Source organism: Tetrao urogallus, assembly GCF_951394365.1.
Source record: "Tetrao urogallus genome assembly, chromosome: 13".
Lineage (NCBI taxonomy): Eukaryota > Metazoa > Chordata > Aves > Galliformes > Phasianidae > Tetrao > Tetrao urogallus.
Genome location: NC_136826.1, coordinates 15,497,674 through 15,519,823, shown reverse-complemented (window position 1 = coordinate 15,519,823; position 22,150 = coordinate 15,497,674). Strand labels below are relative to the sequence as shown.

At 47.0% G+C, this 22,150-nt stretch overlaps 1 protein-coding gene across 1 annotated transcript in view; it reads right to left on the bottom strand.

Moving 5' to 3' along the window:
- HS6ST2 (heparan sulfate 6-O-sulfotransferase 2) overlaps positions 1–21,047 on the bottom strand; it is a gene marked incomplete at both ends in the record, with an annotated part of 100,399 nt that extends 79,352 nt beyond the window's left edge. The window contains one exon of the mRNA XM_079541779.1: positions 20,536–21,047. Within this exon, the coding sequence (XP_079397905.1) occupies positions 20,536–21,047 (512 nt within the window). The remainder of the gene's footprint in view (positions 1–20,535) is intronic.
- Between the last annotated feature and the right edge of the window lie 1,103 nt (positions 21,048–22,150).

Genomic DNA, 22,150 nt, shown 5'->3' with positions numbered 1-22,150 from the left:
TTTTTTTTCCTTTGGCACCTTATACCAAAATAGACTATTGCAAGATGTCTCTGTATCACGCTCCGTCAGCGTAACGCAAAAGAAAAGCTGTTTATAAATAAAAGAGGCACAGTCTGAGCCAGATATTAGATTTCATGTACTTGCTACCAGCCAAACATACATAATATCAGAGTAATTGCAAATAAAGCACAAACATATGCACGGGCCAGGGACAGAACCCCAAGCGCTTTTGCATTGCACTTTAATTTCCTCAAGCATTATCTTCCTAACGAATTGGCAGAGTGATGAATGATCACCTTCCTTCCTGGCCGCACTGGGGCCATTCCCACTGCTTACTGTTCTTGCCCACCTGAATGCTTTTGGGTTTTGTCTTTCCCCTCCTCAAAGCAGTGCTTATTTAACATTGATCTTAACACCAGCAAAAGAGATGCAGTGAAACAGGGAAATACATCCTCCCAAATAATACAGCAGCTCTTTATTTCAACTAAAGAGCATTTATTTGGTGGATCGTATGACTGAAGATCTTGCCAAATACAAACTGAATGGATATGTTACAGGGTAAATTAATAGGAAAGCAGCGAATAAACTCAACTGCTCCTATATTTAGTGGGCACGGTGGGGATGGGCTGATGGATGGACTAGTTGATCTCCACATGCTTTTCCAACCTTAATGATTCCGCAATTCTACAATTCCTATCTGGAGTTTGAGACAGGAAGTAACAGCAAAGTTCCATCTCAGTAAAAGAAGCACCAGAAACACCCGGCACGAGCAGTTCCACTAACACAACTTCTTCCAAGAGGCATCTCCTCTTTAAAGTGAGCGAAGTTTAATCAGGGGTGGAAAGCAGGGCAGCGGGAGGATGAGCTGTCTTCCTTCTCCCAGGCTCAGGTGTGCTCCCCTCCCCAGCCGCCTCTTCCCGCTTTCTCTTCATCTCTATGCTCATCTAACACTCCTTTAACAAACCACCTGAGATCCTCCCAGCCAGGCTGTATCTCAGGCGTGCAGATCCTCTCTGCATAACATTTATCGAACAACCTTTCCTCCTCAGCAGCTCCCTCCTGGGGCCCTCTCATCTCACAGCTCAATTACAGCAAATTCCTCTCCCCAGCCCTGACAAACAGACCTCACTCTACTAAGATCCAGTCAGAACACTGAGGGCAACAGCCCTTCTCCCAGCCAGCAACTTCGGTGCCACCAGCCACACATCCCTCCATTCCTGCTTTTCCCCCAGATCAGCTGGACTTGTGCATGTCTCCCACTGCAGCACTGAAGGCAGGAAGACACCCCATGCTGCCCAAGAACGACCCAAACCACCCAAAGCTCTGCTGTTCTACTCCAGCAGAACTACCTTTAAGTAACTGATAGCCATAGAGTCTCTTCCATCCTGAGATTCTCCAGTAATTTGCACAACTAGTGCAGCATGTGCATTATTTGCATCTATTACTAGACACGGACACATCTCAGCAGATAGCACTACAGGAGGGCTCCTTCTCCCAGGTATCTCCCTCCCAAACCACTCCATTTCCTGCTCTCTCTCAGGTCCACCTGTCACATCCATGCACAAACAGTCTCTGTTAGTCCCTGTCCTGGCAGCTTGTTCAGGATGCAGCCAGTTAACCCCATCCAACAGCAGTGATTGGACACGACCAGGTGTACATTGAGCAGCAGTGCCTGAATCAGCCCGCTGTCTGCTTAATCAGCCAGCTTAATTACAGCAGAAAGGCTCATTCATTATTCCTTTCTCAGGTTTAAATTTTCTACTTTTTTTTTCCCCCCTTTAAACCTTAAAACATGAGCATAATCGGGTTAACACCCATGAAGAACAGGCAGTTGGTTTTATGGATAAAATTAACCAAGAAACTCGAACAGGCTTTATGTTTAACTTCCAGCTGATCTGGATGTTAAGTCCTCTCCCTGGTCCCTGCTCCAAGATATTCATTACCTAACTGCATACAATTGGAAATTCTTTTAAAGTCATACTTACAGGACCCCTTAATTATTTGTGGTCTGGCAGAAGCTGTAATGCTAAACTATTAACGTTAATGAGAGAAATACAGCACACAATGATTACCTGCTGCTTTATGTGCACTGAAATGAAAGTGAGCAGGTTAACTTAAGCCTAAAAGACTGTTTAAACTCCGCATTTGAAAACAGAATTTGATGGTGCCTGATTAAACCTCAAATTCTGCAATCAGGCAGGTGTTATTGGAGCAAGATCACATTAACTTTACAACAGGAAGAAGCTTTAAGAAATCTTCCCTGAAAAAAAAAAAAAAAAAAAAAAAAAAAAAAGGAAAAAACAAATGAAGCTTAAAAAAGCACTCCTTGTAAAACACTGTTTTGCTCTCCTTCTACAAATCTTTATGATTTACTTTTGACTCAGGAGCTCACTAAAATTAACAAGCCGAAATTATGTTTTGACAAGTTCCAGTGCTGATGAACAGATTTTCAAATCACGAATCCAGCTTCACCTCATTCCTGCACCACAGCTGACAGTTGAGAAGTGAATCATTCCTTCCTTCTGGTCTTTGTGTATTTTATAGAATGCTACATTGGGAACAACCAGCTTCAATTCCCTCAAGTAATTCTGCAAAACACCAGGCTTAATGTTCTTTCACACTTTAATAAAATTAAGTTCCATAGGAAGGAAAACATTCTTCTTGCCAAGCTCAACCATATGACCATATGTTGCCATCAGATGAACCTAACCAAAGCTGAGCAAAAGAGATCTACTGTATGAAATCCTGTCACTCTGAATGCATACAAAATCTACCACCGTTCCTTGGCAGCAGGCAAGGTTGTCTTCTGCATACGCTTTGGGTTCCACCTCAATGAACAGATGGGTACGATGGTTACACTTCATTTAGGATAAATAAAGGAGATTATTTGTCCCTAGAGCCAAGAAGCTGAACTCACAGCATCCTCAACCCAGAGAACAGGCACATGCAAGCAGCACGTGTCCAATATCAAATGGAATAGCTTCAAACTTCACAGAGAAGGTCCAGAACAACCTGAAAAGCAGCCAGAGCAGTCCCAGAAGCTGAAGACTTGAGACAGCGAGGGGAAAAGGCCAAGGAACATTTTCTAGGTTGAACACCTGTTATTAAAAGCACAGCAAGGAGACTGCTGCCTGTTCAAATCTCTCCTACATGGAAAGAAATAAGATCCAAACACTACTTATTTAAAAGGACACACATATCTAGCTTTACTGATAGCAATATCCGACTTTGCACTTCATCCAAGGGCATCACAGAGGTCAGGCAGCATGCTGGCTGCAAGGGCACCTCTTCCTCATCCTCCCTGAAGGCACAAAGGTGGAACCTGTCCTTCTGGGGCAGCACCTACCGGAGACAGCAGAGTTAACGGGGCTGCTGCTCCTGTCTGCAGCTGCCAATGTTTTATGCATTCTGAAAAATTCAAACAACACAGCTGTGTGATCTGAAATATGACTCAGTGGAGTTTGCGTCTTACTGCAGGCAATCACATTTATTATAATAAATAACTATAAATAAATAATGAGGTTGCTTAACAGGGACACGGGTAACCTGTCTAGACAATCGCGGAGGTGACGTACTTTGCACTGGAAAGTCCTCAAGATTTCAACAATAAGTCTTGATTAAAATTAGGGTTTTCTTTCAGTTTTGCTTTAAAAAAAAGAGCAGGAAAACAAAAACTAAGTGATGATTGCTTACATAAAGATGCTGAAAGCAGCTTCTTAGCATCACCAGCACGCACCTAGCAAGTTCAGCTGGTAACACTTTGCTTGCTTGCAGACCTCCCAGGTCATTTCACTGCCTGCCTAATGGAGAAATGCAATGGCCAAACTAATAGCTAGAACATGTGACCTTAATTAATTAGCAGACCTAGTGGAAAATGCCAACTCTGCATTGTCACTGCCTGCTCTCAAGGACCCTCTGCCTGCGTCAGCAGGATGGATGCTGGGTCTATTAGCGTTTGCTCTGGGATGAGGACAGATGATGCGAGACCAGCCCAGGAGACAGGCAAGGTCTGAAATAAAGGAGCAAGCTCTGGGGAAGCAGATTGTGGTTGGTCTTCCCTCTCCATGAATGCTTCTCCAACAGACTGTAGGAGAAAGCACTGATGAACAAACTGAAGGTCAACTGGGAGAGAGACCAGAAGTGGGGCAGATGGCCACCTGCCACCTCCCCACTCAGCAGCATCATTCACTCCAGCTGCATCCCAAAACACGACCTCACTTTCTCCTCTCTCCCTCTAGCTGCCTTCCTTCCTTCATCCATGCACTGTACTCATTTAGGTTCCAGAATCCTTTCAGCATGTAGTGGGGAACACCTGGGAAAGCAAAAAAAGATATCAATACCTTCCAGTGAAATCCTACCAACAGCTGCAGTGCTCTTCCAGGAGGAACACAGATGGGAGGAAAAAAAAAGAAAAAAAAAGACATTTCTTATTCTATAAAAACATCCCTTTGACTTCAAGCAGAACTGCAGTCAAAATCAATTTCAACAACAAATTTTATCAATACTAGGCAGCAGCCTTCAGGAAAAGATCTCCCTTTCTCCCCTAAGCAATGCATCTTCCTTTGGAGAGGAGAAAAAATAAAATAAACAGCACTCAGAACTTTTAAGAAGCAAATTGCACACACAGCCACTCTGCCACTGTTTGCAGAATGGCCACTGGGAGCTCAGTCAGGCTCAGGCACTAGATCTGACTTCCACGACAGATGCATGCTCACATGGGTGCTCTTTTGGCAGTCAGGTCCTAACATTTGCTGCAATCTCGTGCATCACAGAGATGAAAACTGCAATCACAGCTGCTCAGTAGAATTTCCATTATTATTTCCAAGGGTCATATTAAGGAATGAAATATGTTGTATTTTAGAATGAAGTATCTTGTTATTGCTAGCACCTCTAAATATGAAGATGCTGTGTCAAGAATGTTTTGAATGGCAGTAATAAATATCCCATACAGCCTAGGTTTTTTTCAAGGGACATGAACTTAAGAACCAATCTTGCAATTTAGCCCAGAATTCTCCCTCGAATTTCCCAGCCTGTTTTTTTTGGTAGGTTTCCTCAACATCTACTGCGTGACTTATAATGCTAATCAAACCTCTCCAGGTAGAGCCAGGGTCTATAAATCAATCCCAGCAAAGTAAATGCATCACCCATTTTGGTGCAAACATTCCTGCCTCTCATTAAGCTGCGTTCCAAGAGCCTGCAGCATGCATTTCAAAAGGGTAGAGCAAAGATGCATGCAGACAGCACAGCACATTTCCATCAGTGTGACCTCAGCATAACAACGCCTAGGCAGGTAGGGGGATGTGATAAGTTGTTATGCTGAAGCATATCTTGCTTTGCTTTCCTTCATGCCTCCTTGCCCAGGCTGGGATCCTCCCCCCAGGGCTGGTGGTAGTGCCCATCCCTGCAGGGCTGCAGCTTCATCCCACCACCTCCCCAGGTGCTGAGGTGACACAGGATGAGGGCTCCCAGGGTCCTCAGAAGCTCTGAGGTATTTATAAGTGTCCACAAGACAAGTTGTGCTTCCTGCTTTATGCTAACTACAGGCACCTGTAAGGAGCAATCAATAGCAGTCTGTGCCATACCCTAAGAACCCTAAAATACTAAGTGCAGGAACCATCACAGACAGGACATTACATTTATATAGGCTGGAGTCCTATATCAAAAGCTATTTATACACTAACTCAGCAGAGCCTCGGCGTTCATCCGCTAACAGAAAAGCACGAGTGGTTTCAATGGATGAGAACTGAGCAAAAGCACAAACAATGCTGTTGTCTGGTTTCAGGTGCAACCACTGCTAAAACCTCACCCAGGGAAGGTGGATCTGAGTTCTCATGCAAGGGCAGGAAGTGCACCTCCACCCACTGGGAAGAGGCAATTTCTACCTCAAAATCATCTTGATATACCCACATTGCTCCAGCTAAGCCAGGCCCTTCTCACCCACGGTCCTCATGAAATAAAACCACAGCGGTCCAAATCTCTGACTACAATTCTCTCTCTTCCACCACGGACACGATCTGATTGCCAATTAAAAAGTGAAAGCGGAATGCAATGCAATACTGAAGCAATTAAACTGGAAAAATGTCAGGAGAGCAAAATGAACACAGTCTACTGGAAAGAAAAAAAAAAAGAAATTACTCCTTTAAAATCGACAGTAAAAAAAACTGAGTGTACCAGATTTGATTTTAAGAAAATGTTAGCAGTGATACATCTGCTCAGTCGAGTTGCCAAAAGGAATCAGTTTAAAAGAAAAAAAAAAAAGTTTAAAACCACACTTAGAAAGCAATACAGCTCTATTTTATGTCCTGCCACTCCTGCATGCTGCCACATTACGGAATGCTTCAGAGATCACAAAACGGCCTCCCATCACCGAGATGAAACCCAGCTAACTGCTAATTTAAAGCAAGATGTGGAAAACCAGTGCTAAAAATGAAGGATGTCAGAAGCTGTGTGCTTGTTTAAGTGACCCGGCTGGCTGCTGGAGAGCTGTCCTCCCCACACAGCACCCTGCAGGGCCAGGACAAGCAGCAATTGCTAATTGCAGTGGTTTAAGGAGGATGCAGCAGCACTTCTTTGTAAGGCTGGAGCACTCGGTGCCGTATCACACTGGCTTTTAATCTCTCATCCCATCATACGACTCTTAATAGAGTTCTGTGGTCCCAGCATTAAGTGCGTGAAAAAGAGCTGACAGGGCAAGAAAGCAGCTCTCATCATTGCAGCTAGCCAGATCCTGCTCTTCAGGAGGATGCGGGGCATGAATTATCTGCTTCCCAGGGATGAGCACCACTTGCAGATGAAGACCTGCTCTGCTCAGGCTGAAGGCAATGGGGGGTTGTGAGTCAGCACCTGGTGCAGAGCAGAGCCCCAGGATTCGTGCCCACGTCACAGCATCCCTTAGGCCTTCCCATGAACTTGGATGCCTGCAGGAGCAAGCTGAAGATGTGCAGCTGAAGGCACAACAGCCAGCACAAACTCCTTCCCCAGCTAGTTCAGACTCCTGGCAATCCTGTTGCCATGCTACAGCTCCCAGAAAACTCAAATTTCAACACAAAACTGAGAGCTTCTGATGTTACCTCCTTCTAAGAGCTCACCTTGTGCTCATGAATGAAAAGGGCCCTCAAAGTCACTTTCTAAAGCAAAGAAAATGAAAGGGATGGACAATGTGTGTTACACAGTTTTCTTTCTGAACTCTTCAGATTTCTAAGCAGCTGGTAAGAAGAAAGAAGAATCTGACCTGAATTAGGTAAAAAAAAAAAATCCTAAATATTTTACAAGGCTTTATCATTAAATTCAGCTATTGATCAGAGCGCTGACCCTTGTGAGTCTGCACAAAACTTCAATTCCTCCTCCAGATACTGAGGAGGAATCCCAAACCGAGGCCAAGTCTTAACAATCACAACTCGTGTCCTTTTTAAAGCATGTTATTAAATCACTGCCATCAAAATATTGACAGGGAAATACATTCAGATGCCCTCTGGGCATCTCCAGCACCAACTGCTGCAGAAACAGATATACACTGAAAACAAAGGCGACAGAGGAGCTCTGAGATGCCCAACGGCATGAGCTTGCACGTTAATCCCAACTTTGTTCATAGATGCCAAGGCACACAAATTTGATGTCTTTCTTATACAAAAGTTGCTCCGCACTCCATTTCATTTATTTTAAGCCAATGCGAGGGCTTTCAGATTGCAGGCCATAACCTTGAAATCCCGTGGAATGGGATTTTAATCAAGCAGAAAGAAAAAGGTTAAAACTCTACTGGAAAAACTGCCTGCTGCTGGCTTTCCCTTGACAGAGTTGCTTCTCCAGTATCTCCCTGCCCCCTCCAGATTGCTTTTGTATTTTGCTGTACGAAACACTGAGCAGCAGATGGTCTTTATCTCCTGTAGGATGCTGGAGGAGCATCTAGCAGAAAAGATGACCACAACACGTGGTTTTGAAGATTGGTGTTGAATTGGACACTGCAGCTCCCAAGTAATAGTGACTAACCACTAAATCACCGTGTGTAATGGATTCCTCTGAACATTTAGAGCTAACAGTTCCATTATGCTCTAATCTGGAAAACATCTAAATGACTCTCCACAAAAATTAGACGGGAACATAAACGTCTTGATAAGAACAAGATTCCAGAGGTACTCCACTTAACCACAGTGACTTCTGTAATATAATGTCTAGTACAACAACATCCATTATTAGTGCAGTCATTTGCTATTTGATTTTGAAACTCATGTTTCAACACAGCAATTCAGAGAACGTCAAGCCTATATGAAAGGTGAAAAGATGAAGAACATTCGCTGGGAATCACAAGTGGCAGCCAGGTGATGGCCCCACGAACCATTCATTGCAGCAGCTCACAGCTCAACTGCTCCCATTTACCTCCTAAAGCAGCGATGTCCCAGCTCTGAAGTTTTAGAGTAATAACGCCATGGAGGAAGGTTTGGAGAAGGTGCTTTGCATCCCCAAGCAGTCTGGCTGTCCTCTGCTGTCAGGGAAAGATGCCATGTTGGTGGGGACAGAAGGGCTTAATGCAATCAAAACCCACAGACAATGCTATTAGCTAAACACAGAAGAAGAAAAGAGGGAAGCGTTACTCATTCATTCCATTTTCCAGGAGAAGCCTGAGCTGTGGTTAAGTGGAGGACAAACTGAATTTTCCATTAGGAAAAAAAAAAAAAAAACAACCCAACACAAAAACAACTTGAGGAAGAAATCCCTCAGGTTAGTGTTCAAGTACAGCAGCAGCAGAATTTACCACAAAAATCTCTGCAAGGCAGATACTCACCCTGCTTCCAGGCCAAGGAGCAGCAGAGCTTGCAAACAGGCTGCACTTGTTTAACAGAAAAAGTGAGCAGAAAATAAACACCACTAAGAGAATCTTCAAAAAAGGAAGGGAACAACCTGCCTGTTAGTGTTCTTCCAGCAATTCTGCCCATCTCCCTGCCTCTGGGGCATGCCTGTAGGGAAAGCTGCACCCAGCAGGGGACGGGGCTGCTGTCAGTGACCCCACCAGCTCAAGGAGCACTCACAGGCGTCAGTCTAGACCAGGGACTTGAAAGCACTTCACCACCACACCTTCCTGAGCTGTGCTGTGCACTCCTACGCCGCAGCCGAGGATCAAAGCCAAGCGATGCAATAAGTGGCTGCAGCAATCCCAGCCCTGGTACCTGTATTAAAGTGAAGGCTTTTGCTTTTGTTCTTAACAGAAAGGAATGTTTCATCTCAACGGCCCAAAGATGAAAAGCAGCTTGTAAAATAAATGGATGCTGTCCACACGAGCTAAGAAGCCCAGTTTTTTTTCTGCTTCTCTTCTCCAAACATCCCAAACCGACTCCAACACACTGCAGAGCTCAGGACCACTGACATTAGTACAGGTCGTGCCCTTGAACCACAGCATGTTATTCAGCATCCACAGCCTTACTGAAATCCACTTTCCAGAAGAAAGTGCATCTCTCAAGCCCTATAACACAGCCCAAAACAAATTCCCACATATACCAAAAGGCAATGCCTTCTAGCAGCCCAGAACAACAACTGCTGCCTTTAAATCACATCCCAGATGCCCACTTTTCATAGTAAATTAAGTCCGTTCTCTGCCGTAACAGAAGCGATTAGCTGCGTTGTAAAAGATGCAGCCCTGGTTAGGCAAGCCATCTGCAAACGCTCGTGTGAGCCATGACTTCTACCTGACCTGTGTTTGCAGGGACACCCCTTACTTGATGCCTAACCTAGCATGGCTTGCTACAAACAGAGAGCAACTGGAAAATCACCTGATGAAAAGCAATGCCTGTTTTATCTGTGCTTTGTTTTTGTTTTTAATAGAAACAGTCACACCAAGGGCTCACACACAAAGATCCAAACGCATTGCCTCACACACTGCAGAAAGGCTCCGATCGCAGGCAGTGCCTCTGCACTGCTCACCATCACCTCCGGACCTCCCACACCACTGCAGCCAGGCAGCGACATCAGGTATCCACCTCTAAGCTGCCCTTTATAAGGAAACAAGCTAAGCAAGCTGGACATACAGAGGAGAAGGTCACAGCAGTAACACCTAATGCTCAGAGAGCCCCTTCTTGCTTTATTTTTGCTTGATGATCAGATTTCAGCTGGAGTATTGATCATCATGAGGTGTCAGAACCCAGGTGTAAGCAACCTGGCTTCCATTATAAGCAGTACGTAGAAGTACTGGGATTCCACCATGTACCATGAGACATATAAGCAACCTTAAGAAGATCTTTTAATCACAGGAGTAAAGAGACCAGAATTTCACTTAGCTTGATATAACTTTATATATAGGACATTAAGTATTTTTACTGTACAGGGAAAAAATAAAGTATGATCTTGTACTTCACACCCATAACTCTTCCCTGAATACACAGGTTTATCGCAGGAATCAATTCACCCTAGGGAGACTGTGACTTCAGGTGATGGATGGGCAGAGGAGAAGCAAAACAGCCCTGCGTTTTCCAGGAAAATAACAAAACGTGGTGGAAAAGGTAAAAATAAACCCTCAGACAAGAAAAAAGAAAACCTCAGATTCCTTGAAAAAGAATATAGTGGCAGCCTCCAAAGCAAATTAATTTGCAGCTCAGTACACAGTCAGCCTGAAAAAGCACAGTGCTACAGAGAAGCAGCAGCAGCAGGGCCAGGCGGCCGCTGCCCACAAATCCCCCAGCACCACAACCAAGGCAGAATCTGCTTTTATCTTACAAATAGCCAGATCCTTCCATAATCCCAGCTCTGAGAAATTTTTATCTCTCTGTGAGCTCAGCTATTCTCAAGTCCTTTCTGTGCCGTTTTACCTCTGTGCTGCAGGATACACTGACTGATTTTATAGCAAAGATTGGCTGACACGAGGGCTGAATGTGGGTGAGATGGAGTTTGCCTTTTGGCCCCACTTCCCCACAGGCTGGTGGAAAAGATGTCCAAACTCACACCTTCCTGAAGCTTCAAACCAAACCTGCCCAGCAAAAGTATCTACTGCTGCAGAGGCTTCACTGCTATGAGAAGCCTGGAACTGCTGCTGCTCTTGGATCTTTAGGACTCCATCCCAAAGCCCACGTACCACCAGGACAGACACTGCCACATGGATGCATCAGCTTACTTACCCAAACTGCTCTCTGGGCCCCGGAATGGGGAATCTCAGTTTTCACTTGTCTCAGCAATCTCCACCCCTACATGCTCTGCTCCTCATGGTACACTCACAGCTGCAGCTCTGAGCAGCTGAAGTTGTAGGAAAAGTAGGATTACAGCAAGGAGAACCAGAGCAAAGACATCCCCAATGCATGAAACCTTAACTCTGCAAAGCAGGAACCACCCTGAAATGTCAGCACTGTTCTCAGCTGCGTGCCTTGGGTTAAATGTCCCAATAAAAAGATGGAGGGCAGGGTTTTCCAAAAGCCATCCTCTACCAGCCTCAGGCCCAACTCACTTCACCCAACCCACAGACAAGGACAGCTACTCACACACTTTTGTCCCTGAAAGTAACAAAAGAGCTCAGTAATCCAAACATAGGGCAATGCACAAAAGCATTTCCTAGACATTTTCTGGTGACTCTATTTCCAGAAAAACTGCAATCTCTTCTTGCACGTGGTAGCACGTTGGATATCCTGCAAAATACAGGGTGCTAAGACAGCTTGCCAAACTATTCCTCAGTTAAAATTCATTCCCAGCCACAGCCCCGTTCTACACCGCTGCCAGCAAGCTGCAGCCTCCAAAATCCAGCAGGTATTACTGCTATATCTCAGCTCCACCCTATAAATCTAACTCTATCCATAACATTCTGGGATCATATTCCAGTCCAGAGTGCTGCTGACATACAAAATTCGACTAGCAGAAGGAAAAGCAAGCCAGCAACTTCTCAGGGGAAGCAGCTGCAGGTGCAGCTCCTCTGGTTTCATTTGTGCCTTCCCTCCCCTGTAAATGGGGTTAAGAAAAAAAGCATTTACAACTGCAGACTGCAAAATGCATTAGTTATACTCAAGAAGACGGACTCACCTGGGCCCTGCCTCACTCATTCCAGAAGGAGTGGTTTGATTCTATAGGGTACATTTGGAAATGAACACTATTCAAGAGACAAGGATATTAAATTATCTGCCCTGAGTGGCAGCGGCGGCCCGCTGGGAGCAGACAATGCACAAGCATGAAGCAGAAAAGCAACTCTGCGGGCCTGATGGCTTTGGCCATCAATGCCTAGTGTTATGTACCCAAACTTTCTGATTTAGCAGGAGAGAGAGCAGACCCTAGCTCTTCTCACCACTCTTTTCCATGAGCCAGTCCCACAGACACATCAGTAGAACATGCTTAGGCTATACTTCAGGACAACTCTATGTGCTTCTGACTCCTCCAAGCTGTTCTGTCCAAAGAGTGAAGCCTGAGACAGCTTCACCCACGGAAGTGGGGGGAAACCAACAACTGATGTAAGAGCTGTGGTGTGAAGGCAGTGAGCAGCGTGACCACAGCAGTCAGAAAGCTTCCCTCTTCCCTTCATGGGAAGGGAACCAACATGACAGCTTCCCACAGGGCAGGAAAACAGAAAATGTAATGGAGGGGGGGGCATGCCAACACAGATGCTTTTTGTCTTACCAGTGACCAGCTGGCAGCATAGTAAGAACTGAAAGAGTTAAAGGCTAATTTATGCCATTTATGTTTTTGCAAATCACTCAGCAGTCATCAGGAAGACACATCCTGTTGCGTCTGACATTTCCTTGAGCTCTTTTGTCTTACTTCTCTGTGCTCCCACTGCACTGATGAGATCCAACACCCCCACAGAAAAAAATAAAAGCTCTGCAAAACACAGAAGCCATGCAGCCCCTTCCTCCCTCCCTCTCCACAAGCAGCGGCATGGGCTGGAGGTGGAAGGCTGCCTGAGGGACAGACAGACAGACAGCTGCCTCTGCCCACAGCCTCCCCACTGCAGTCCTCAGTCTGTGCAGCGAGCACAGAGTCAGGACCCAGCAGCATCTTCCCATAAAAATACAGCCCCCGAAGAGCTGAGGATTGCTCCTGGGAATAGCTTTCCTACGGGCAAACGGACAGCAAACAGAAGGCAACACATCAAGCACTTCCACCTAAGTCTCAGTTTCTCTAGCAGCAGAGTTTTGAGTATCACATAAATTAGATTAACCTTCCCTAGACCCGCTTAAGGATGCTCTCTCCTCAGTTAACCTGAAAAAGCAACACGAGAAACTTTTGACAGGTGAAACTTTGCTTTTCTTAACAGAGGGTTAAAACAGCTGCCGTACAAAGAAGAATACAATCATTCCCAGAGAGTGCTTCAGCAATTTGATTTGGCTGTTTGCTGAAGGACCCTACAGTTCAAACTGTACTTTCGAAGGGCAGATTCCTGCTGCTGGGAGCCTTGCAATGTTCTAATTTACCCAATGCAAAAATGGAATAAAGGAAGAACCGATCTCCCAGTTACTCGGACCTCTAAGAGCATAAAAACTTCACAGTTCTTTTGATTATGGAAAATTAGGAGCATTTGCTACAACGACCTCATGAAAGGCATCGTCATCTTCATGCTTTTATGTAAATGCACAAAATCGTTTAATGCTACAAGATCCTCTCTCTCATAGCTGCATATATTTAGTGCTCTCACATCAAAAGTTTGGCTCCTTCAGAGTTGCATAAGCCGTCGAGAACCAAGAAGTAATATGATTTGAGTCTCATCACTAATGGATCTTATGACTCGTAGGTCCTCTAAGCACTAACGATTTTTTTTCAAGGCTAAATAAACAGAGATTCCACTCAAAGCTGTAAACAAGCAATACCTCAAATGGATTCTGCCTTTAAAAGCATGAATGGGTGATGGAGAAGACTGGGGTCAAGGAGGAAGGAAAAAGCTAATCCCAATTGTCACTCATTCAAAAACTTTAGCTTGCTGTATGAGTATATATACTGTCCAGCCAGATACCCAAGTGTATGGAACGAACAAGTGTGCTAAGTGTTTACAAACTCCTTATTTCAACCAAAGCAACAACAGAAAACAACCACCAAAACCCACCAAACCACTGAATGTTAAAAACAGGTTGCACCCAGTGCAAATGTGCTGAAGGAATTCTACATTTACTACTTACATCAGCAATATGAACTTACATGCGGATAGATACACATATATATAGCTTTGGCTCCTTAGTCTCACATTAGAAAATGCAATTATCTTTCATTAATTTTACAGAGCGTTCACAGTACAAATTAAATCATTTTTTCATGTCTGTTTAAGAAAAAACTTTACTGTGTTAATTATTCATAAATACGAAAGTCTGCTACTTATTACTCATCTCAAATGTGATTCATTTCAATAATGCCTGAATAATTCGGCGCTACCCTATTAATCCAGGAACACACTGTACAATTGCCAGCATCAGCAAATCAATCATGAGCAGTAAACCATGCTGGCTTGCTGGAGGAGGAAGGCAGGAGCATGCTGCTCCCATACCAAACCCCTCTTGTCCATAAACCCCATCCGACACCTCCGTCCTCACCAGCTGTGCCCAGGCAGGCTTCCAGCTGCAGACAGGGAGCAAGGAAGGGCACCAGGCAGCAGTCCAGCAACGAGGAACAGTGGCTGGAGAAGTGGGAGGAAATTAATCCCCTCCAATACGTAAGGAGCGTGCATGGGTAATTCCAAAAAAGGCTGAGAGTCAGGAGGGCTGCTCAGCCCCAGCAAGCCCACAGCATGACACAAAGCAGAGAGCCATGCCTGCAGCTAAGCGGTTAAATAAGGCACTGCCCAGAGTTGTGCATCCTCACCCCCAGCTGCTCAGGCAGCAGAGCCCAAGGCTGCAGCTGCACAGACTGGATGTTACAGGGAGTGGGACAGAAAACTTACTACTGCAGTCACAGATTTTCTATCATTGCAACAGCTATTTTATAAAACAGATCTGGCCACGCACACAAAATCCATTATAATTGCACAGATTACATCTACACTTCTTTCCCCACAATAAGGTCAGTGCCTTGGAAAGACTTCTCTCGTCCTTACACTTGAGTGCTTGCAGAAAGGTCCAGTCCCACACTCAGTGGTCAGCCACATATTATTATTTTGCTTTCTAGCAACTTACGTGAGTTAATTTGAGCTGATACCACACAGAAACACTGCCTTTATTATTATGGTCATGGAGAAAGTAAATTAATGCAAAGGATTGCACACAGAGGCCTAATCCATTTGAGGTAAATCAATGCATTGCACATTTAAATTGCTCCACTTTCCTTCAGAAAAGTACATTGAAGTGATTCATTAGGCACTGAACTGTTCACAAGAAACAGACCAATTCTCTTAGGCATGCCAGTGCATCTCTGCTAGTTAAATTTAAAAAGCAATCAAATCTACTAATAAGTCCTTTTTTCTGACATTTACATCAGTAGAGAACATGATTCCTGACAATTCAGATTAAATAAATGAGGGACAAATTATCTCAGTTAATACGTAAAACCAATGTAAAACTTGACAATTTGTCTTTTAATAAAAATAAATAACCTATTGGTGATGCTCGATTTCAAAGTGCCTTCAATAACCTTTAGCAAAGGTTATCAAGTTATGAAGAAGAATCACATGGCACAATCAGAGTCTCTTTTAATACAACTGAAGCACATATTTATAGTTTCCTTTTAATATTTATCTATTCCCAGAAAGAGAAAAAAAAAACCCAAACCACACGTATTTGCAGAAAGGCACCTTTTCAATACAAAGAAATGGTGTCTCTCAGTACAACTGCACTGTGCTACGGTGCTCCCATCCCCGCTCCGCTCTTCAGGGAGGGCTGACCTGGATAACAAATGGAACAAGCAGCACACGGAACCCTCACTGCCTCGCCTCTTGTTCTGCTGCCATCCCTGCTTGTTATTTATTGCAGAAGTATATTCATCCCTCACCCCCAAAGACCAATTTTCCGAATTTAAAATAAAAGGCAACAGGAAACGCGCACGAGATCGCCGCATTTAAATCACCAAAAGTCACTTCGTGCTTTATTAAACGGTTAGAGCAGAACTGAAAAGGCCTAATAGGGAACATGAATTTTTTTAATCCCTTTAAGATGGTCTTAAGTCCAACGCCATCTGCAAACAGGCCTTATCCATTTAGGGAGCTATCGTGCAAGCTTTAAAAACGTGAATTTAAGTTCACGACCAAGGCCTCCGAGCTCAGGCCTTGTAAGGGGATTATGCCATGCAGCCTGCAGTATGGCAGTGCTCCCACCATCCCCTCAGGGCCCCCAGCTGCAGGCTGCACCACTGCCCCATCACACCACATCAGGCCCAGCTCAGCCCGGTGACAGCATGGGAACCCCATGGCCACGGCAGGCTGCTCCCTGCCCTTCTCCTTTTGCTCACTTCCAGCCTTTAGGTCACCAACACCGTGGTTAAGCGATAGCCCTGCCTAATTCAGGCAGTATCCAGATGCAGCATCACTCGCTACCAGCCTCACAGCATGAGTAGCAACAAGAAGCCAGCACCCGACATTGCACAGGCTGCGACTGCTCCCCAGGTGGAAGGCACCTGTGCAGAAAGGGTTTCTGCTCCATCAGCATCCAGTGCTTTTTAATCGTCCACCTCCTGCCAAAGCTGGACAGAATCTCATCATTATCAGCCCTGTGCATCAGAGCACCTTGGCTCTCGCCGAAAGCCCTTGTAGACAGGGGAAATGCTGCACTGATGCAAAACCCCTGCAGCAGCTTCTGCTACACGGATTTTCCCCTTTCAAGCAGAAGCTGCAAAAAGCCAAACACGGGGCACGGAGCAGCTGAGAGCCAGAGCTGATGGCCACACTGCCTGCAGTGAGCTGCCTTCTTCCAGGGCTCTACCAGCAAGGAGCTCCACATGCGGCCTCCTAGGAAAAAATTGCTAATGTAACTCCCACCATATTGTCTAAGAGTGAGGTGATTAATCTGTTCAATCGAAGGAGCCAAACACCATAAATGTTTGAATGCATCTTTTATTTAGATTTTCGTAAGATGCCCCTTGATGTTAATTAAACTCTTCCAAATCTTCTTACATGGCAAGGACGCCCATGCAGTGCCAAGGCTTTTTTGCCACAGAATACAAGGACATGGTGCCAGCGTCAGATTCTCCCAAAGCCAGCAATTTCCAGCCCTGCTGCTGGCCCAGCAGGCTTGCATGAGCTGCCTAACACTGCCTCCAGACTTGCTGGCTCCAGACTTCTGAGAGCTCGTTAAGGACATCTCCTCCTTCTTTCAATACCAGCCAGAAGGGACACCAAGTACAGCCTGACCCCTACCCACTGCCACAACTCACCCAGTGAGGGTACAAAGTCATGACATCACTTAAAAACACAGGTAACTGTATTTGCTCCCACGTCTCATTACATTTTCCAGCCTAACCCCAAGCCCTTTTGTTTCTCACAGTGGTGCCACTGGATTTATTGCTACAGACAAGTTCAGTAGATACCTCCCATAATAATTAGCCAGAGCCGAGTGGAATCTCAGTCGTGGGATGCTCTCATGCACAGTTGCTTTGAATGCTGCTTCAGTTCAGCGTGCCAAAAGCTTTGAGGCTTCCACAATCAATCAAGTGACCCAAGTCAGTCACTCATGACTAGGAAAAGGCACATTTCTCCTTTCTCACCATCGATGCCAAGTGTTTGAGACAGCCCCTTCCTTTCCACCACTGCCATCAGCCCACTCCACCAGTCTCCCAAGCAGCAAATCCAGAGCTCCCAAAGCACCAGCTCTGCCTGTGCTTTCCCCCTTTTTGACCTTTCAGGATGCTGCAGCGCTGCTGCTCCCTTCTATGCCAGTTTGCTAAGGCCAACTAAAGCAAAGTCAGCTTCAGGGACAGGCTGCCATCAGTCAGGAGGACGAGGCAGCAGCTCTATTTATATACTTAATTCATATTAAGGAGCACAGGCCGCCACTACAAAGAAGGGCAAGTTTTGGTAACTGACATGCTCAGAGGCAGGAAAGTATTGTTGTGATAAATCCAAAGTAAAAAAATATATATATATACCTATCACTAAGAGTCATCCTGAGTATTTATTTCTACAGCTCCAGTGCAGGAACTTCAACTCTGCGATTCCCAAAGAAAATACAGGCAGTTTACTGATGGGATTAAGAGCAGTGCCTGAAGAAGTGATGCAGGCAACTAGATTCTCCACAGGCAAAGCCCCAAGGCTGATCCCATCAGGTCACATCACGGTGATGCTGAACCTTAGAGATCCAGGACAGGGGATCTTCTGGACTTCCTAAACAGAGGCTCAACTTTTATTTAAAAGCAGAAGCTCCTAGGGAATGCTCCAGCTAATTGCCAATCTAACCAGCCTCAAGCAGGCACCCCGTGCTCCTCAGCACAAACCTCTGTGCAAACTAATGACATACAGATGCAAACCAGAAAGTTCGCTGGAACAACTATTTCTCATTTCTATGCCCAGACAAGGCTAGGCAGCTAGGATACATTAACTACAAAGCACCAAATGCAGTTGCTGAGCCATCCAAAACACCCTTACAGCAGGTTCACTTTTAACCACTCTCATTATAAGCAGGAATTCCCACCCTCACCGAGCTTCACTCGAGGATGCCGTGCTCCCCAGCTCCTGACTGAATCCTGCTCCATGCCCTGATGCACCCACCCTGGCCTTGCACCCCTCCAGCCCCCTCCAAAGACCACAGCACAGGGACAGCCAGGCTGGCCCCGCTCAGAGCCGCAGCCAGCACGGCTCCTCCGCTCAGCCACCTCATCCCACACCTCCACCGCTCTGAAAGGAGCGATTATCTGCCCAGAACGCGCCTGGATGAGTGTCCGTTACCGGCACTCCAAATAGGAGCTAATTTACTGGTTGTCAGCTGAACCTTGCTAAATCGAGAACGCAAAATAAAATTAAAGACTGGACGTTACAATGTGTAGAAAGACCTGAAGAGATTATTGTTCGTTTAAGAATGTCTCCCTCTGTATTTTTAAACATTTAGAAGTTGCAGTCCAAATAATTGCTTGTCAAGACATTATTTGGGAGAATAACTGTAGCTACTAAGCAAGCTGTGTAATTAGGTTATTAAAAATGTAACATAATTTCAAAGGCTTTTAGAGAGCAGACCTCTACCTAACACACAATCATCACAGCTTTACCTTCTTCCCCTCCCTGAGTTTCCATCTCAAGTCAAGAGGCCTCACAAAGCCAGCTCTGATGGTACACGTGGCTTTGCTGGACATGGAACCATCACTCTGTGCTGCTGGGAAGGTAGATGTAACACTTCTGCTTTAACTCAAAAAAGCACGTTCAGTAATGCAAAAAGAGAAGGAAAAAAAAAGAAAAAAAAAAAAAAGAAAATCCATCAAAGCCAAAAGCCACTGACAAAAACTCAGCTCTCCAAGTCCAGCGTTCCCTTCTGCCTCACACAGCCCAGGACAAGGGCTGTCCCATCTTTCTGACTAACCCTGAGCACCAAGGGGACCCAGTGACTCCGGGGAGGGAATGGAATCAGTGCCCCAAAGCTTTGCAGGGCAGAGCCATCTCTGGGGTGGGGAAAGAATTCTCACTTGAAGGTGTTCTGCAAAAGAGACAGCAGTTATGCATTTCCATTTCTGCTGATAAACAACACACTCATAGGACAGGTAAAATAAAGTACATAGCCCGGGAAACTGGGGAGATAGTATGCCCAGAGGGCAAAGACTTCGCTTCTGGTGCTTGCAAATGGAGCGCCACAAAAACAAAACAATTGAATTTTGAAGCAAGGAGGAAAACAAAAGAGCAAGAATCACAATAGCTGAGTCTCATGAAGAGCTTCATCCTGGCTACAGAAAGATAACGACGCTAACCATTTTTCTACTAGATGGCAGTGTGGTGTCACGCTATATAAAAGGAATTCTAGAAAGAAATCGCACTCTATTTCAAGCAGATCTGTGCTCAGACTTGACTTCAGACAGCATGATGTATAGCAGCACCCTCATTGTGAGGGGACCTGCCATTAATCTGCCAGCACAATAGGACAGACACCCTTAGCTCCTCATTTCCCAGCAAAGCAACGGGAAGGGACACCCAAACCCCAACCGCAGTGCTGCACAGCGCTCAGCCGTGGACGGGCTGCATGTTGTGACCATCGCAGTGTTGTGGAACGAGCTTTGGGAATGCAGGGGCACCTCCGGCCGGGCAGCCAGCTGCACTCCGGTCCCATTGGCAACTTCTATGGAAAGTGCAGGGGTAAACAGAACAGCGCAGTTAAAATCCTAAACGCAAACCTAAAATAAACAGGGTTAAGGCTGGAGGGCAGCACAAATATTTACAGCTAACACTCAGACGCAAAACAACCTCCGCTTTGCCAACATTCGCGCAACCTAAACTTCAGCCCTTCCCAGCCAGCACTCATCCGAGGGGCACAGGGAACTGCAGCACGGCCAGGGGATGCGCCAGAGCCCCGGGGCAGCCCGAGGAGCCCCACGGCAACCCGGGCCCGACCTACACTCGCCGTCGGCAGCTCGCTAAGCTCCTTCTAATTGCGGCAGCCTGCGGGTTATTATCATTTAAACGCTCAGAGCACAGCGCGGGGGAACGGCTTTGTTCGCCCCGAGCCCGCTCCCATCCGCCGCAGCTCTCACCTGGAGGGCCGGAGCCGCACCTCCTTCTTGCTGTCCACCACCGAGGGCACGCAGTTGGTCAGCTCGGTCCAGTCGGCGTGCAGCCCGCAGCTCCAGCCGGTGGAGAAGCGCGAGAAGAGCCACGTCTCCCTCTTGCCGGGCCGGTGGCAGGTGCACTTCTTCTGCCCGGCGCGGCACTCGCACGGCTGCTCCAGCTGGATGTTGCGGACCAAGTGGCGGCCGAAGGTGGTGCCGCCCGTCTTCTGGATGTGCAGGAAGACGATCAGGTCGTCCCCTTTGATGTTGAAGTCCACCCTCCGCAGCAAATCGCCGGCGGAGAAATTGAAACGAGGCACGAAGCGGGCCGGCGTCTCGTCCTCCGCCCGGTACGGGTCGGCGGCCGCGGCGGGGCTGAGGGCGCGGAGCCGCAGCAGCTGGCACTCGGTGCCGGGGCAGACGTACTGCAGCACGATCACCGCGAAGAGGAAGAGCATCACCAGCGCCAGCAGCACCTTGTGCGACCGGTCCTCCATCGTCGCCGGGAGCGCCGCGCATCGCCGCCGACCGCCTTCGCCGCTCACAGCCGCCGCGACCGCCGCCGGGGGCCGCCCCGGCCGCGCTCCGCCGCCATCGCCCCTCCGCCGCCGCCGCCGGCCCTTCCCGGCAGCCCCCGCGCCGCCGCCCGCCCCCCCTCAGCTCCGGCTCGGCACGGCCCCGCCCCGCGCTCCGCCCCGCCCCGCCCCGCCGCGGGCCCGGCGCCGCCGAAGCGGGAGTGCCGCGCTGCTCCACGTGCGCGCCGCCGCGCCGCGGTTGTTACGGTCCCGGAGCGAACGGTCCGCAGCCGGCCCGCACCCCTCGGCTCGTTCCGCGCGGTCAGCCCGCACGTACGAGCCTGAACCTACGGATCGCCTTTCCGCTGAAGAGACTCCCGTCCGTCCCGCAGCCCTCCCCGTGCCCGTGCGCTGTGCTCACCCCCAGCCCAGCTCCCGCTGCGCTTTTTTCCCCACCCGACCCCCAGGTTTTGGTGCCGGGCTCATCGCGGCGCTCCACACGCCGAGTGGATTCCTTGTGTTCAGGTGGCAAACACACACCGTCTCTGTCGGCGTATTTTGAAACCCCTCTGCGCCGTGTGAGCTCTAAATACAGCAGTCACAAGGACTCTCTGGGCTCAGCACCGATCCAGCGCTTCGTGTATTCATGCCATGCCAATGATGCTCAGCCCTCGGCTCCTGGCATGTGTGCTGCTTTCCTCTGCTCACCCGATCAGTTAAGAGCTGGATTTTCCAATGCTCACAGCAGCCAGCAAAGAAAATGATTCAAAACCACCCTCCCAGACCGTTATTCATCATAAAAAGAACAAAAAAATCCCAAGCAGCCTCCGTTCTGCTCCTCCCATGGGGCAACCACAGGTTACCTGAAGTCCTTTCACCAAAGACGTGGGGCGTTTGGAGAGGATGTCCTCATGGTTTCTATCCCTGAGCAGCCTATCCTGCCCTTCCCGCTTTTTTTCCTGATGCCTCAACTATTTGAAAACATTTACACTCACAGTAATAGGCAATTTCATCACAAAGATTCCAGGCATGAGAACTACTGAGTTAATTTGCTTGTGTTTATATCTGTCTCTCCAAAATGAATG